This window comes from Euphorbia lathyris, chromosome 3 (genome assembly GCF_963576675.1).
Source record: "Euphorbia lathyris chromosome 3, ddEupLath1.1, whole genome shotgun sequence".
NCBI lineage: Eukaryota > Viridiplantae > Streptophyta > Magnoliopsida > Malpighiales > Euphorbiaceae > Euphorbia > Euphorbia lathyris.
Window position 1 is genome coordinate 79,725,237 of NC_088912.1, and position 18,967 is coordinate 79,744,203.

General features: G+C 35.0%; 2 protein-coding genes across 2 annotated transcripts; one reads left to right on the forward strand and one right to left on the reverse strand.

The window, feature by feature from the left end:
- The first annotated feature begins 1,375 nt into the window (after window positions 1-1,375).
- LOC136224163 (stem 28 kDa glycoprotein-like) lies at window positions 1,376-4,543 on the forward strand. Its single transcript, XM_066012426.1, has 3 exons — window positions 1,376-1,777; window positions 3,964-4,173; window positions 4,264-4,543. Exons 1-3 carry the CDS (start codon window positions 1,398-1,400, stop codon window positions 4,439-4,441), a joined length of 768 nt encoding a protein of 255 aa, XP_065868498.1. The 5' UTR covers window positions 1,376-1,397; the 3' UTR covers window positions 4,442-4,543.
- A 7,795-nt stretch (window positions 4,544-12,338) lies between these two features.
- Window positions 12,339-16,017, reverse strand: LOC136224218 (pentatricopeptide repeat-containing protein At1g51965, mitochondrial). The gene is made up of 2 exons (XM_066012488.1): window positions 15,205-16,017; window positions 12,339-14,009 (listed from the first exon to the last, which is right to left on the reverse strand). The coding sequence occupies exons 1-2, from the start codon at window positions 15,991-15,993 to the stop codon at window positions 12,804-12,806; spliced, it is 1,995 nt and encodes a 664-aa protein (XP_065868560.1). The 5' UTR covers window positions 15,994-16,017; the 3' UTR covers window positions 12,339-12,803.
- Window positions 16,018-18,967: the final 2,950 nt, after the last annotated feature.

Genomic DNA, 18,967 nt, shown 5'->3' on the forward strand with positions numbered 1-18,967 from the left:
AATAAATTTATCAATAGAGGACTTCACTGCACTTTTAAGGGATGTAAAAGCAATGGATAGAAATTAATAAAACTGGACAAAGAGGGATTTCAGTGAACTTTTAATTTAACTAAAGAATTAGTGAGTTTTGGATTCGGGATTGATAATTGAATATAAAAGACTTGAAAACGAGTTGCTAATAAAAGACCGAATTTTGAACTACGGATTAATTAGTTGGGGTTTGGAATGATGTTTTGGGGTCTATTTATAGTTTTTTGGAATCTTTTGTTGGCTGAATATTGCCCTCTACCCTCATTTTTTTCGTAGCTTTCACTCACTGCTTGTATTCATCCGACTTTTTCTCAATTCATTCCCCATGTTTGACATTTGAGTCCACTCTTTCATATTTTATTGGGTTAATGGGTAGTGGGTTGTTGTACACATATGTAGATGAGGTTGCATACTTTCAAGTGTGAACCTTTGATTCGGTTCAGTTCTTATTGGTGCGTCTCGGTCGTGTTATACCGCCGAACCATGCATGAGTGGTTTGCTGGAATTCTAAACCACACGTCATGTGGCTTCTTTTTATGGCTGTTACACATCAAGTGAATTAGCTCATTTTGGATAGAAAGTTCAGGCCTTTCTCCACATGTCAGGTGGAGCGAAGTTAATTTGTTGCTCTTATTCGTGATATGGGTATCACGGTTCCTTGGGAATTACGTCAGGATTGGATCGAGTGTCAACGTATGTTTTTTGGAATGCATTTTGAGGTTTCGCATGTCTACCGCGAAGGGAATCGGGTTGCTGATGCCCTCGCAAACTTTGGTAGGACTTGCTCTGATGCTATGTGGTGGGACTCTTTTCCGATTTTTTTGTTCTAGCTTTCTGTGGGACAATTTTAACGGCCGAGCCTTGTATCGATTTGCTTAGTTTGTGGGTTGTTTCTTTCTCTCTATTAACTTTTTGTAACTTTTTCTATCTTTTAAAATATTCGGATTTGGGTTTGGATGCTTAGATGATACCAACCTTATTGGAATCTCTGGATCTTTTTTCTTTGTTCCCCACTTTTAATAAAAAAAAAAACTCACACAGGATGTGAGCAGTTTTCTATGAAACTTTATTTAAAATTTAATGTGATCTTTTTATTTATATAAACATAAAAATAAATTTTTTATTTTTGTACCAACACAATGAAAACATAAGTGTTTTTTCTTATTACTATTACTTTTCCCTAAAATCTATGATAGGCATAGGTCCAGCATCTCCTCTATGGAAAAAAGAAAATAAAAAATAAAGGCACACGAGTAATTTATAATGAAATATAAGGTCAGAAAAGAAGAATAAGGCCCTATAAAAAGCCTAGAAAATTAAGTTTGCATTCACAATGTAATTAACCATCATATATCATATCATATCTCATGGCATTGCTTCAACTCTTTTTCTTATCAACAATCATATTATTATCGACTTGCCATGGCACCCACCAAATCCACCTTCTCCGGCCACAATCAGGCGGAGCCGGCCACCCTGTTCCGGGCATATCTTGCCTGAGCTGGCGACTTGGCGTTGAAACCAACAATATTGTCAAATGGATAACAGTTCCTCAAACATGTGAAGCCTACGTAGGAAATTACATGTTAGGCCAACAGTACCGGAAAGACTCCAAAGCGGTCGCGGACGAAGCTCTGGCTTATGCTAAGACCCTCCAACTGGCCGGAGACGGCAAGGATATTTGGGTTTTTGATATTGATGAAACTTCACTCTCTAATTTACCTTACTTTGCTCACCATGGATTTGGGTACGTTTTTATTTTCATTTCTTTATCTACTTCTTTATTGTCTAAATTTAAACCATTGTTTGTGTGGATCGGTTCAAAATCGATCCCCTTAAAAAAAAAAAAAAAATACCAAAACTATCAAAATAGTTGGCATCATATTGAAATAATAAACAATATGAAGAAATATCTGGTTCGGTTTTAAATCGAATAAATCAAATTTAGTTAAAAAAAATAATATTTTCAAAATATATCTATATTGAATTATTATTTCTGAGAAAAATAAAAAATTAAATTTGTAAAATCAAATATGTATATGTATACATAAATATAGAATATGGGTAATTTGGTACGGTTAGATTATGTTTTTTAACCTTTTTTTTTTAACCAAACTGAATACCAAAATAAATCTAAAATTATAAATCGATACCGAACCGAAGTGTCAAAAAATCGAACCGGAAAATCAAATGAATTTTTCCGAAAAATGCACAACCCTAGCTAATACAATAAAAAAATGTTAGGTGTTTACACTATAATTATTATTTAGTAACATTTACCCCATTATCTATATGAAAATCAATATCAATGTAAATTAATTTGGATAAAACTATTCCATAGAGCAAAATTGAACTTTTGATTACGATAAAACTGAAAAAAAAAAACAAATTACTAATATATATCAAGTTAGAATGATTAAAAGTCTCAAACTGTTTATTATCAAAAAAAAAAAAAAAAAGTTTCAAACTGTTTAAGTTAGATATCAAGTTTGAGTCCCAGCGTGCATATAAAACTTCCATCTAAATTGGCTTTTGGCTCTGAGCCTCGAACAATACGGATGGCCTCAACCCTAGTTGATACATGTTATTCCATTTATTTTGTAATTTTTAATTTCAAGGTGGATTGCAATATCACATTTAACAATAATCTTTTTTTAAACACATTTCTAATCTAAATAAAAGTTTCCTCTGTGTTAAAAAAAAAAAAACATTTTTAGTAGCCTAGCTAATAATGGTTTAAACATATTATTTATTTGGATGAGTATTTGATTGCATTGGTATATCTTTATTTGGTTACTTGATGGGTTTATGTATTACATATATCTTACCACTTTAGGATTTGCGTTTTGACAAATACTAAGTTTTATCCAATTATTATCGTCCAAGTGTAAGTGTGTGTGTTTTTTTGTTTAATGAAAGTAGACATATTCCGGACAATATGGACCACTAACTTGACTTTTTTGTTCCATTCTCAATCAATGGTTCTGGACTACACTCATTTATACCCACTTAAATACTGACACTCCATTCCTACGTAATATGCTTACAATATCGTCTCCATTGAAATATTAAAGAATTTACAAGTCAAAACGCGGAGGTATATAACGCAAAAAATGATATCACAGGCTTTGGAATCAGAATAACAACTTCGTATGATAAAAAAACTTCTATGACAAGACAGACTTCTAATGGGGAAAAGGAAATCTTAAGTCAAATGAAATTCTAATTAACCAAGGATTTGAATACCATATATATATATATATATAGTCACGTTAACTATTATCACGTAATTAGTACATATTCTTCAATTCTTCATAAACACTCGACTCATTTAGATATCAAAACCGGTTCGTCATATTTCGGTTCCTCTCTAAACCTTATTTTATTTTACATGTCAATACGGAAAAGATTTAACAAAAATGTTCAGATACACAGTTATCATTTTGTATGATATCACTCTCTGAGAAAAAGTAACACATCATAGGATTGTGATGTTAACCACTAAATATATAGGCACCACATATTTCAATTCTAATATCATTTTTATCTTTGAATCTTATAAATTGACAAACATTTGCGATATCTTATGTATAGTCCTAATATTGAGGTTTCAATTGTGTACATTTGACAAATATTGTGATTGGAAGTGTGATATTTTGTACATTAATTGGTTTAAATTTACTCTTCCTCGAAAATCTTGAAACCATTTTAGGAGTAAATTACAGCCATAGTTGCTCTTAATTTTACTATGGCTTCAGAATTTCAAAATTGAACATTAGGAACTTTAAACTTTGCACTTTACTAATATTACTACGGATGCTTTTACCATTAAACAACATGATCGTTTAATAGCAGGTAACCTCCATAATATAATATAGCTGATAGAAATGATATTAAATGTAACGGCTAACAAACTAATGTATTTATTTACAGAGCAAAGCCGTACAACCCCAGATTGTTCAACCAATGGGTTGGGAAAGGGAAGGGTCCAGCATTGCCGGAATCCTTATACCTGTACAAGAAACTGGTGTCTCTCGGAATTAAGATAGTATTTTTAACAGGAAGAAGTGTAGATAAAAAATCGATTACTTCTACTAATCTCAAAAATGCTGGATACCGTAAATGGGAGAAGCTCATACTCAAGTAATTAATTACGATTACCAATTCCAATCATATAATATAAATATATTTCAATTCCTTAACCAAATAATGGATATGTGATCGCAATTGCAGGGCATCATCTTATACAGGAAAGACAGCAGTTATGTATAAATCAAATGAAAGAGCAAAGCTTGAGAAAAAGGGATATAGAATAATAGGCAACATTGGTGACCAATGGAGTGATCTTTTGGGGACTAATAATGGCAACCGAACCTTCAAGCTTCCTGATCCCATGTATTACATTAATTAATTAGTTTTTGTACTAATTTATGCAAATTAATATGATGTTGTTATATCCATATGGAAAGAAAGAAAAAACAATCCAAATGAATAATCTTAAAGAGAAAAGAAATGGAATTGCATAAAAGTCACTTCATATAACTATTCAAAGTATATCATTTCTTAAATAATAAGTAATTAAAATTTAAAGTATAATAGGATAGAAAATAAATTACTATAAAATTAAAGTTTAGCCCGTGATGGGCCACATGTCTCATGTTGATAGGAGGGAGTGAGCCTAAATACTCTTTTGAGAGTATGTTCAAGCTTCTGCGGTTCTACTTGGCAAAGTTATATTTGCATGATATCAAGTGTCCCCCTGAGTCTAATTTATCGTTCTTTATGAGAAAGCATTGGCTTCGAGAAGCGTTGAACTTGTTATTTCCTGATAAGTTGATGAAGGAGGATTTGAATGAACTTTCAAGAATGAATCTGCAACGTACATTTGTAATGAGTATCGATATTGACCCATCAATAGTGACACACGGTGCATATGAGCGTGGTTTTTGACAGTTTCATTACAAGGATCGTCATAATTGATGGTCATTAACAACGTGCATTACAAGAGGCGTCGCTATTGAGGCATCACTAACGAACATTTTTCCACTGGTGATTCATGCTCATTCCCCAGACTATTGAGTAGGGTTTAGCCAACGAGGTTACTTGGGTATTTATACCCAACATGTGGAGATATTCTGGTGGAATTCACCCTTTGTCCTTCCCAAATCTCCCCGAACTCCTAGGTGGAAGGCTGCTCATTCTTCAATGAAGGAGAAAGTCCAGAGGCGGGAGGAGGATTTGCATCATGAGAGTCACTCACATGAGTGTTGGATGAAGAGTTTTTTAATTCCCGATCTTTTCAGTAGTGGTTTCTCAATGCTGAGGAGTCTAAGAGGAAGTTATTAGAGGATCCGGCCTTTTTACTAGAGCAAGAGTGCAGCTTGCTGAAGAATAGGGCTATCACCGTTTAAACTATATCCATACTCTAGTTCTGGGTTAATCTTTACCCTCCTTTCGATAATGAGCTTGATGATGAGTTCTCTGAACCGGGTTAATTCCATTCCTCTGATTATGAGCATTTGCACAATGATGAGTCGGGTGATGATGATCCTCTCATAGAGTACCTTTGATTCTTTTTTATACTTGAATCAACTTAGATAAACAGCCACGAGTAAAATGTGTCCGATCCGCTGAAACTCAAAAGGTATTTTGGTCATGCACACTTTTTAAAAAATTGGACACGATATGGACACGGTGGGATATGGCTGTGTTCCGTGTTGAGTCTGCTCCGACTCCGGAAGAGTTGATGCTTCATAAATAGGATAATTACTATTATAATAAAAATATAATTAATATTTTCATATTATTATATTCATTTAATCTCAACTTAAATAAATAATTATAATCTATATTATAATTGATTATTCAGGATAAATAAAATCAAAAAACACCATAAATGTGTATTTGTTTTTCAATATTGTCAATCTTAAAAAAATCCAAAACTCCCTATAGAAAAGTAATCAAGCACATATTCTATACCAAGAAAACAGAACAGTTAGAATCCATTTCTTGAAATAAGAAACTACTAATAATTACATTAAGATATTAATCAGTAAATTAGCAGCAACAAATAAATGATTAGATTCTACTAATTACCTAGAATTAGGAGAACGAGACTAACAATACAAGAAATTAAAAGGAAGAACGAGTTTGAGGATAGCAATCGGTTCCGAGCAACATATGAATCTGATCAACTATAAAAGCATTCGATTGAATGGCCTTATCTTTAGCTATGGTGAGAAGTAACTCAGTAGGAACCAAACATTTCTTCTGAGAATACAAAATCTCCTCAACTCTGGGAGAAGCAACCATATTTTTCACTTCAATATTCGTGTCCCAAAACCGAAGAAGCTGAGCCTGCAAGAACTTGACATAATCAAAAGCAGAAGTAAGCATTTGAGCAGTGTTCATCTTATTCCCTCCGGGAATAAGTTTTCCGAGCTCCTGTGTTTTTTCAGTTATCTTCCTTCTCCTTTCTCTTGCTGCTATGCTCTGAGCAGACAAGCTTCCTCTACTTTGTTTCTTCGTCATCATCTCATTATTATCACGGCTCACTTTTGCTGAAACTTCAATTTTAGGGTGAGATGGAATTCCCGAATTGAAGTCGGAGTATGTGATCTTATGGCGTTTACTGGAGTCGAATTCTTGTGAAAACAAGGATTCTTCAAATTCAAACAATGTGTTCAAGTTGAAGTTGAAGTTGAAGTTGTGATCATGGAAGTAATTGAGAAGGTCGTGTTCGGTAGTTAAGTAGTCCGGCTGGAAACTGGATGCCATTGACGGAGAATCTGAAGAACATGTGAGAAAATTAGAGAAAAGACAAATAGGATGAACAATGATAGAAAAAGAGAGATGGATAGATACCTGCCTGGTGAAATAGAGAAGAAGATAGCTGTCTGCGTACAGTTAATATATAGTAGAAGTAAAAGAAAGTAACTGCTATTCTCAACTATGTGAGTGAATGAGAAAGAAGTGGAGAATTATGTGGGAAAACCGTTCTACTATTAACTGTATTTATATCTAACCTAAACTCAAATAGAATAACTGTTTTATTATTATTATTATTTCATGTAAAAAATACTCCAAATGTTATAGTAAGAAGCAATTTTACCCTAATGTCTAAAAATGATGTAATTTTATTCCTAACTTTGGCCGTTAAGAGCGATTTTATCTCTAACATTGATAAGTTTGGTCAATTTGAAAAATAATTTATCAAACTGTCTTCTTGCAATTAAATATTTAATAACGTGTTAGACCAGACACTAGCTCCAAAGCTAGAAATAGGTTTGCTGTCCTCCTCATCATTACTAACGAAAATTATGTTAAAATGATAAAAACTAATTCTACTACATATAAGTTTATCACAATTTTTTTTTGTCAAACTGTCTAAAAGTGTTATTAATATTATATAAAAATGCAGGGACTAAATATATATTCAATCACTATTCATATTAATTTATTAAAATAAAAAACAAATTTCTAATCTTTTAATATACTTATAATAAAAAAATAGGGAAAAGTACAAAAATAATGCTTGTGGTTTGCCTAATTTGTAAACAGGGACATGCAGTTTAAAAGTTTACAAATATAGGTCTGTGATATGATTTAATTTACAAAATAAGGTATTTCAGATTACACTGTTAAGTTCTTATTACAACCAATGACATTGTCATCTTGAAAAAAATTGTTCTTACATATCGAGAAAACACGGTCCCCCCCCTCCAAAAACCAGCTCCCTAAATCTAAACCATAAATTATATGGTAGAAATTTCACGTTTTTTATTAATTTCACGGTCTATGAATTGAAATTAATATTGAAGTTCATTTTACACAACTGCAGTTTAATTTTTGGTTATGTGTTTTGTTAATATGTAAATATAATTTAAAAAATGAAATAAAAATGTTGTTGATTGCATCAGAATATAATAATGTAGGCCCTGTTTGGGAATTAGCTGTTAGCTGTTAGCTGATTACATTAACTGTTAGTTGTTAGCTGATTACATTAGCTGATTTGACTAACTGTTTGTATAGACCTGTTTGGTAAAAATTAGCTGATTGATAATGGCCATGTTTGGGAATTAGCTGTTAGCTGTTACCTGATTACATTAGCTGTTAGCTGTTACCTGATTACATTAGCTGTTAGCTGTTAGCTGATTACATTAGCTGATTTGACTAGTTGTTTGTGTAGACCTGTTTGGTAAAAATTAGCTGATTGATAATAGCGGTTTGTGCAAAAAGACGAATAAGGGCATTAATTTGGCGCATGAGAAGATGGAGTCTATTTATTAGGGTTAAAGAAGTCCATTAATTTTAATATTGCAAAACGCTAATTGAAAAATCTCCTTTTAAGAGCTTTTTCTAAATTAGCGTTTTCATCCCAAAACTCTCTCCCAAACCTCTCTCCACCAAACACTCCAATTAGCGGTTTCAGTGGTCAAACCTCTAAAGTTGGTCAAAACCGCTCTTTTTATCCCAAAACGCTCTTTACCAAACAGGGCCAATAGCGGTTTATGCAAAAAGACGAATAAGGACATTAATTTTGGCGCAGGAGAAGGAGTCTATTTATTAGGGTTAAAGAAGTCCATTAATTTTAATATTGTAAAACGCTAATTGAAAAAGCTCATTTTAAGAGCTTTTTCTAAATTAGCGTTTTCATCCCAAAACTCTCTCCCAAACCTCTCTCCACCAAACACTTCAATTAGCGGTTTCAGTGGTCAAACCTCTAAAGTTGGTCAAAACCGCTCTTTTTATCCCAAAACATTCTTTACCAAACAGGGCCGTAATCTGAAATATCTTATTTTGTAAATTAAATCATATCACACACCTTTATTTGTAAATTTTTAAACCACAAACCTCTGTTTGTAAATAAGACAAACCACAAGCATTATTTTTGTATTTTACCCAAAAATATATATACATAAATATTTTTTAATTTATTTAATATACTACTATTTTCATATATATAAAAAAGTGTAATATTTTTTGTGGAGCTATTTTTAATCCTGGATAAAAAAACAGCTCCTTATAGAGAAATATTTGTTACCCCTTCCTAAATTTGGGGAATTATTTTCCAACTAATCCCATTTAGATGTTTAACCCTTTAATCTCCAATATTTCCAAAAGTAGTCCTCAAGAACAAATGTTAATTCATTAGTGAAAGTAAGAGAGGAGGATCCAATCATATTACATCAGGAACTGAACAATGAGTGTTCTACAGAATGACGATAAGGGCATAAATGAATTGAATCCTACATCGAAAATAGAAAGGGAGTGAAACTTATTAGTAAGGTGGGAATATAATACATACAAACGTGGTTTAAAATGATAAGACTCAAGGTGTTGAATTTAGAACAAAGCGGACAATATCTACATTTTATAGGATCAGGTGTTATAGAAACCGTTTCAAGAGAACATGAAAGCTATCCCCCAACAACCAACTATCATTCTACATAAATCTTGGAGACAGGGCCGGTCCTGACATTTTAGGGGTCCCAGACGAAATAAGAGATAATAGAGCCTTAATAAAAAAAATTATACTAAAAAATCTAAAAATAGATGTTTGGACCAATTTTAGACCTAAAGTATCATATTATTTGATCAATTTTTAGACATAAGGGATATTATAACAAAAAAAATAGTATATATTCAATAAAATTAAAAATTTTGGACCCTTTTTAACCTTGGTCCTGGGCGGCCGCACCCCAAGCCTATGCCCAGGGCCGGCCCTGCTTGAAGAACGATGGAACAACCTATTACCTTGAGGAGGTTAAAGATTAGTAGACATGCCAAGGAAATGGGAGCAGCTACCTCAGCCATACAAAAAGCCCAACATGTTAAATAATGAAGGAAAGAGGATATGGAGGCTATGTTGAGGTGATATATGAAAAAGAGCCCCCGGAAAGACTCATTGAATTATTGATAGAACACAAGAATTGCTTTTCTGGGAGTACATGAGATACTTGGATTGAAAAAAATTAATAATAATAAAATTTGCTGGATGCTTGGATTGGAAAACAAAAAAGAAAAAAATTAAAATTGGTGGAGCAACCTACCAATTAAATCAAAACTTAAACCTTTTAAGCAGTTCTAGAAAAATGTCTAAAGAGATGAATTGAAGAAATAAATGTTCATATCAACAAAGTTCAATAACCTGAAAAGAAAGAAAAAAAAATAAAACTCAATATTAGAAACTGAACATAGTCTCTCTCTTGCTTTTCTTCTTATTTTATTTTTCTTTCTTAGAAGATTGATAAATTTCTCATCCTTTCCAAATTCTTTTTATTTTATTTTATATTTTCTTCAAAAGTGGGGATATGAAAAATCTCTCCTTTTTGTCAATAATATATACTAAAACAGAGAATTTAAATGGGAGAATTACTAAACTGACACTTTTTAAGGGGTTAGTTTACATTTTTACCTCTTTTTAAATAAACGATCAAAACTAGCATATTTCAATATTCTTCCACATTTTCCCTTGTCATTTACACTACGCTCTCTAATACTCCGCTCTCTAACATATTTCATTGCGCGAATCCGATGATTTATTCGACGATTTCCTCTGGCGAACGCGAAGCTCAGACAACGCAAAGATCAGACATTGCTAGAACGCGAAGATCGGACAACGAATCGGATTCAGAAGAAATGATGAAAACGAGGGTAAATAACTTGATTTTACTTATGGGTTATTGTATTGTATGTACATTTGCTGGGTTCTTGTATTGTATGTACATTTCATGGGTTTGAGAATGAATTTTTCGAATACCAATTATCATTAGAGTTAAATGTTGGCTATTGAGATTCCCTATGAACATTTTGGTGTTTTCTCCTATAAATATACGATGTGTCTGTTCATAATTCTTCATTCTAGTAACTTTGATTTTACCCTCTAAAGTTTAAGATGGAGAGAGGATCATCTTTTGCGCCACCTTCTTCACCACCTCCACCACATGTTCATCTTTCCGAGTTTGAAAAACTCATTTTTGACTTTCAAGATTCCTTCCGTGATGGTGACACGGAAGAAATCATTAGATTCATGAGAGGCATGACAAAAAAACCATGTCTTTTGTATGTGAATCCATGACTGACTATCTTGACTTAGTCGAGGATGAAAAGAGAAGAATGAAGAAGGAGGTGAAGAATCTGAAAATGCAGTTGGAGAAAGCCTAAAAGAACTATGCTGATGTTCTTATGGGTCTCGGATATTTCTAGCTTTTTTTTTTTTTTAGTTTATGTATTTTGTTTGTGTTGTTTTTTTGTTGTTTTTTTTTCTTATGTGTTTATGTTTTTGTTCTTATGTGCTGTTTTTTTTATTATTAATATAAAAACTACAGGTATCAATTTGAATCTTATGGGCAACATATATTATTTGGAACTTCAGTCGATATATGTCGATATTGTAAATGTTATCGACAAATATCGACATATATCGACATTGAAGATTAAATTCGGTCGATATATGTCGATATTGTATTTGATATCGATATTAAAGACTATACCATCGGCCGATATACGTCAATATCAAATACAATATCGACATATATCGACCAATATCGATACGATGCAATATCATCATATCTGTCGATATTGATCAGAAATCGATAGATATCGACACTGTTGGAAAAAAAATATGAAACTGATGTTCCAACCAAAATGCATTTTCAAACGACAATGCCACTGTTTTTGAGGTTCGCAGGACTAGGAAAAGCAAGAAAAGGAAAGAGAAACAATATATATTGGGTTAGAGAGAAACAAAATGCTAGATCTTAACGATGAATGGACTAAGCTTTAAATCTTTTCAATGGAACTAAAAACCAATAAAAAAACTTAGATGATTGTAAAAAATCTTGTTGTATAAACTGTGGGTTGGATTGATTATCGTAGTATTCGTAATCGTTCTGTAGATTGTTTTGTTATTTAGAGAGAGCGCGCGAGAAAAAAAAAGCGGGGAAAAGACACAAAGTTATGTTTATAAAGAAAACGATGACAAATTTGAAAGTTATATGTTGAAATATGTTAGATTTAGTCATTCTTTTAAAAGGATTTAAAAATATAAACTAACCCTCTAAAAATGCTACAATTTAAATCTATAATCAGTTAATCATATCTCAAATAGCGGGGTTTAAGGTTTTCCATCAAAAATAAAACATTGATTGGACTATTAAAATAAAAAAATTATCATCCATACTTCTCTCCTAAAACTAGACAAAATTTCTCTTCTTAAATATCCCTAGAATTATTGGCATTTATACCCATCTCTCTCTCTCTCTTGCCATAAATAAGAGCAAATTTAATAAACAAAAAAGCATTGATACTATAAAATGTTATATATATAAAAAAAAAGAACATTAATAATCCTAAAACACAACATCGACATCTATCTCCGAAGGTTCAAAATGTGGTAACCAAAGGATAGTTTTGAAGGGTAGAATTTTCGAAAAAGTCAGTAAAGATATGTTAAAACCTAATTGCCTTTGTCATCTTCTGCGTGGCTAAATACATGTAATCTTAAAAAGTACTAGATTTTCTAGAGTTCAAAAACAAGCACGAAAATATATACACAAGAAAGAACAAGAGCATAACTTTAAAAATTAAAAACTAATACTTTTGAAATCAGATTGTAAAATGGGAAGCCAATTAACTCAGAGTTCTCCCCTAGCTAGTCTTTCTTCTTAATTGAGAACAGGGTGCCAGGCTTGTGTATGGCTCATGACCTACCAAAATGGTCACTATCTCTTTCTTCCCCTTTAGTTGAGACTACCACAACCTTTTCATCATCACCTCAAAGGACTAACAACCCAACCCGTGATTGGATTCTGCCGGCGCATTCTAACTTTTCTATGTGAACCACTTTGCAATCGTTCAAGCACAGAGTATGTTATTGAATCAGGAGTTAAACCTTGCTGCTTTAGTTTTGCATACAATTCCACAGCCTCTGCAGTTCTCCCATTCCTCTCCAGACAGTCCAGTAAGATATTGTATGTCACAATGTTCGGGTAGCAACCTTCCGCTATCATCTCATCGAACAACCTGCGAGCCATTTCCACTTTCTCTGTTTTACCGAAGCATTCTATGAGCGTACTGTATGTTACAACATCGGGATTCAACCCTTTCTCTTGCATTTCCCTGAACCTCATATGAGCTTCATCAAGATCACCATTCTTACCAAGGCAATTAATCAAGGAATTGTAAGAGATGGTATTAGGTTTACAATCACTGTTCTCAAGTTCTTCAAATATTTTGATAGCTTCGAAAACATTTCCCGCTCTTCCAAAGCTTGAAATCATAATATTGTACGTGATTACATCTGGTGGAAGGCCAGATTGTTTCATCTTCTCATAAAGATCATGAAGATGGGATATCTGCTTTACCTTGCCAAGAGCAGATAATACTATATTGTACATGTTTGTCTCTGCATTTATTCCTTTTTCGTGAATTTTACTCAACAAATCGATAGCTTCTGCAGTTTTTCCCGCACTGCATAATCTCTCTAACATTGTCAAGCATGCATCCCTGTCCCCTCTATCATGGTAATTCCACATGTTGCAGAACAATCTGTGAGCTTCACTTGCATGCCCCAATTTGTTTAGAGTACTCACGAGATATGCATATATAGACCTATTCATATACTTCTTTGATAATTCCACAACCTGATCTAGCTTCTGAAGTTGCCCTTCTGCAGCCAGAAGTGTGAGTATGACACTATACGTAAATTCATTGGGCCGGCAATCTCTTTCCACCATTTTTGAGAAAAGGAAAATGGTCTTGTCTACCAACCGGCTGCTAGCGAGTGCCTCCATCATAGTATTATAAGCAATTATATTGGGAGAGCAGCCATTGTCTAGCATTTTCTCAAATAATGCTAGTGATTCATCAATTTTACCACTCTTTCCCGTCATTCGAATCATAATTGTGTATGTATACTCATCAGGCTCACAATGTTTCTTTTTCATATCGTCAAATACCTTGTAAACCTGGTCAACCTGTCAAAATGCTGTAGATCAGACAATCAGGCTCTCTGATGATGACATGAGCAGTAAAAACAATAATTACTACACTGCATTCATCAACTACAGATACAATAACCCTACTTTAGTACTTCGTTAATTTATGTGCTTTACCGTTATTACTTTAGTGTTGCATAGCATTGGGTTTCAACTAAGCAACAACAAAAAATATCCAGAGTTTTCAATGCATCTAATATTTCCCAGTGAAGTTTCATACTTGAAAGAAAATTCTTGTTTAAGTATAGTAAAACTTATCAAGAAAGATCCCCCAGATATTTGGGAGCATCTTCACCAAAACTACTACTCAAATTCAATGTTCTCACTTGTTTCAGTGACTTTTATATATCATTTGGCAGTACACAATGAAACTTCGCAATGCCTTGTGAGGCCTCTCTGATCTGAATATGTCAAAGAATCCCAACCCCATCAAAAGGTAGAAAGGTGGGATAAATTTAAGCCACAAGTTGCTTACCATAACTCAAAACAATGTATATTATAATTTCAACTCACAATGTTTAAAAGTGAAAAACTTTACTTATTTTTAGTTTTTACCATCCGCAAGACTTTGGAAACAAGTTGGAAAGGACTGGCAAGCGGTAAGATATTGTGACTCAAGATTATAATATATGAATACATCTTTTAGAGTTAAGCTAAGCAAGTTCTCTTATTCACAGAACTCAAACCTAAGACCTTACTTAAGGAGAAGGAGCTCCTAACAACTCCAACCAACAGCTTTTTCATCGAAACTATTCACTAGTGAAAAGTGTTTTTACTTGAGGACTCAGATTTACACTGATCAAATAACATTAATATATAAGTGAATATTTGGCAAGATGCTGGAGATGGAATTTGCAAAACTTTGCCGCTCTATCATGGACATTCTTATTCGCCAATCTACTTGGCATAAAGACAACCTATCTATAATTCAATAATCAAACAACAGTTCCACATAATTCGCACCACTTGACTGTGTAAGAGAGCAACGAGTATACATGTAGGAATTTCGAATTATATATGAATCTACTCCAGAACCATAAGAACACTGAACACGCACGCACTAACCATTTTGTATGTATGCTAGTGTTAAGTATCATTCGCACATATCAGCTAAAGCACATTATTAAACTCGCCAAAATCAGAAAACCCAGAAATGAAAAGCAACGAGACAAACCTTGCTATCTTTGGCTAAAGCATCCAAGAGCATATTATAAGCAAAAATATCAAGCTTGTAACCCTTCCTCTTCATATCAATATAAACCTTAAACGCTTTTTCACTGTGACGTGACCTCAAATAAGCTTGAAGCAAACACTTGTAAGTATACCCATTCATTCTCAAGCCCCATTTCTGTATCAGCGCCATACAATTTTCCAAGTCTTCGCTATCCCCAAACAACCCGATTAATATGTTCACAATGGATATAGTGCCACGTACCCCATTCTTTTCCATATCGGAAATTATCGTTCGTACAAGCTCAAGTTTATCAGGAAGGGAAGAGTTGGAGAGAATGAGAATGAGGCGGGCGTAGGTGAAGGAATCATGGCGGAAATTTGGGGAAAACGAGGGGCAAAAGTAGAAGAATTTAATTGCCAAGGAAGGAGAGTTTAAAGATTTGAGAATTTCAGAGGATTCAGCAGGAGTGAGAGAGGGTTGAAGTTCGGAGAGATAGTCTTCGAGGGAAAGGAAAGGATCTGGTTCGATTCGAGGAGGAGGAGTAGAGAAGCGAGATTGCTTGGAGGTTTTCCGGTGAGACTGGAGGAGAATTTGAGTAACTGTACAGACAACATGATGGCGGGGGAGTAGGTAGCCGCGGACGTCGTAAGGGAGAGGTTGAGTAACTTCGACGGAGAGACTACGACCTGTGGCGGAGGTAGAGGTGATTTTGGCAGTATATTTGGTGGAGAAGTGGCGGCGCGCGGTGGCTATCTGAAAACAGTGGTAGTGTTTCAGGGGATGCCTCATTGCCTTCCACCGCTGCAAATTCAAGAGAAGAAGTGTTCTGAGGTAAGATGTTGTTGGCTTAAAATAAAAAGTGTCATGACAGTTCAAACGCGCAAAACGACGTCGTTTGTAAGTGTTGGACCTAAACGGATCAAAAATGGAATTCCCAATATCACATTACTATGGGCCTTGGCCTGCCGCCCTGCAACTATTTGCTTACTAGAATTGATATTAGTTTTTTTCTTTTTCCTGCTTCTTAATACAGTTACCTGTAATTTTCAAAATGTTCGTATAACTATCTTAAACTTGTTTATAGTGAGATGTGTTAATCTCATAAAAACGTTTTAACTTGTCGAACTATCTCATTATTCTACTTAAAAGGTAATAAAATATTTTAAACAAGTTTAAAGGTTAATAAAACATTTCTAAAATTAGTTGACTTATCTAAGTAATCTTGAAGTAGTGAGATGTGTTAATCTCATAATAGCCTTTGATGTCCTTCACGTACTAAGCTTTTTCTTAAAGCAGTTTGCTATAGGGTGTTGTTAAACTCAGCCCCAAATTCCCACCCCTAGTCCCGTGAAAGGACGAAAATGCCCTTTTATGGGTTTTGGGAGGGGAATTTCTATTTTTTTTTGCCAATCCGACACGCGGGTGTGTGGCCATCACGCCTCACCTCGCGGTCGGGCGTATAGATATCACGCCTCACCGTGTGGTGGGACGTGATAGCATCACGCCTCACCGCGAGGTCGGGCATGTGGCTGTCACGTCCGACCACGCGGTGAGGCGTGAGGCTATCACGTCCGACCACACGGTGAGGCGTGATAGCCACACGCCCGTGTGTCGGATTGGTAAAAAAATAGCTTTTTTATCCCGTAAATAGTCCGTTAAACCCGTAAATAGTCCGTTAAACCCGTAAATAGGCCGTTAAACCCGTAACTACAGAATTGTACTTAAAACCAAAAAATAATATAAGTTAATTAATAAATATTATTAATCACAACATATAAAACTAATATAATCTAGTCCAAGCCTCTCTCCTTTCAGCGTATAGATTCTCCAAGTGACGAACACTCTGATGACAAAATAATCGCCATTGGGTGGCAATGGGAGGCACTGGAAACGCAGAATGTAAATAAAGGCGTATGTAGTGACGATAACTCCCCAAATGAAAAATCACAATCTCTCGCTCTGGTGGTCTTCCATCGTCCGAACGCATCGGCAGTATAGTGCAACATCCTAATTGTTGTGTAGTAAAGAGGAAAATTACTGCGTTCAATACAGATGCAGCAGCAAATAAGTCATCCGGACTCACCATCCAGTGGGACTCACCACAACCCGCTCCTGCCCATTTAATACGTGTGAGGGCAGCATCAAATCTGTTCCCGTACACTGGCACATACAGATCACGGTTTGCCCGCATCTCATTCTCTATAAGAACTCTCATCAGCTTCCACTCCTCTTGGTTAAAAATGATGGCATCGGCTAAAACACGAAATCCACAGTTACCATCTGCTACAACATCATGGAATCCAGTAATACATGGTACGATGAGACCTTGAACCCGATGTAAATGGTGGTAACCGGCGATATCCGCATCAAATCCGACTGAAAATATTAATATATGAAATTTATCAATAAAAATATATTTACTTTAACTTCAACATATATATAAATGAAATCAAATATACCCGGCATCTGGCTGTCATGCACAGATGAGGATGAGGAACGGCTTCGACTACGACTACTCCTCGAACCTGAGGACCGTGCTCGACCTCGTGGTGACTGATTGTACTCCCATGCACTCGGATTTCGTTTTGTTGATGAATTTCCCTTTGGTCTACCCCTAACAGTGTCTTTGACCTCAGGTTCTTTAAAGCCACTTTGTTCCGGGTTTATCTGATCATGAATCATCATCGATATGCTACGCACCATTGAAGGATCTAATTTTTCAACCTTTTCCACAAGAGATTGAAAAAATCGGTGATCCTCAGACCCGTCAGCATATACTAAAGCAGTAACTGGTATGTCACTCAACCCTTCAAACGTAAGAGATCTCCAAAAAGGATGGATGCGGTCAACACGGACCGATTCATTTGTGTCAATATATGTTTTAAGCTCACATGCACACGGAATGCCATGAGTCATGGGCAACACGCATCCGCATTCACTTACCACATCCATACTCAATCCGTGCATACGCTTGAGCTCATCACTTAGTACAGCCAAGTAGTGATGTGAAACGTGTAAGTCGAGATACGCGAAAGGTTCTCCACAGTGATTCACCGCAGATCTTCTTCTCGAGTCCCCGAGTGAGTATCTGATTATATACAATGAAGGATTACAAAACTAATGTATTAAATTTTAAAAGATTAAAGCAAATAATAGAATAAATGTCTTACTTGATCGCCTCGATCTGAGCCTCAATGTCCTTGTGCACCTTCGCCCACACTGTATCGAGTGCACCAGTAGATGAATTCAACCACTGTTTCAACTGTGCATGTGAACTCTCCACTCGACAGGTTGTGGTGTTTCCTAAGTGCAACACCTTGTTCGTCCATGCTCGACAAAACTTCTCTTTATGCACTAGCCACGTGGTCTCCACGTACTGAATCACACCAGGCCAGTTGCCAGTAGTATTCTTCATGGCTACCACTGCCGCCTCATATTCGGCTTCTATCGGGGCTTCAATTATACGTTTCCATTTGGAATTCTTAAAAATTTCACCAAACTTCTTCATTCCACTCAACTTCCCAACTCTATCCTCCACATCTTTATTAATATGCCATGTGCACAATAAATGATGAGAATGAGGAAATACCTCACGAACCGGCCGCATCAGTCCTAACTCCCGGTCTGTAACAATGGCTGTCGGATGCACATCAGGTTGGAGCAAAAGCTTCAATTTTTGTAACACCCACATATAACTACCCTCAGTTTCATCCTTCATGATTGCATAGGCGATCAAGAAGTTTTTGTTTGAAGGCAACATTCC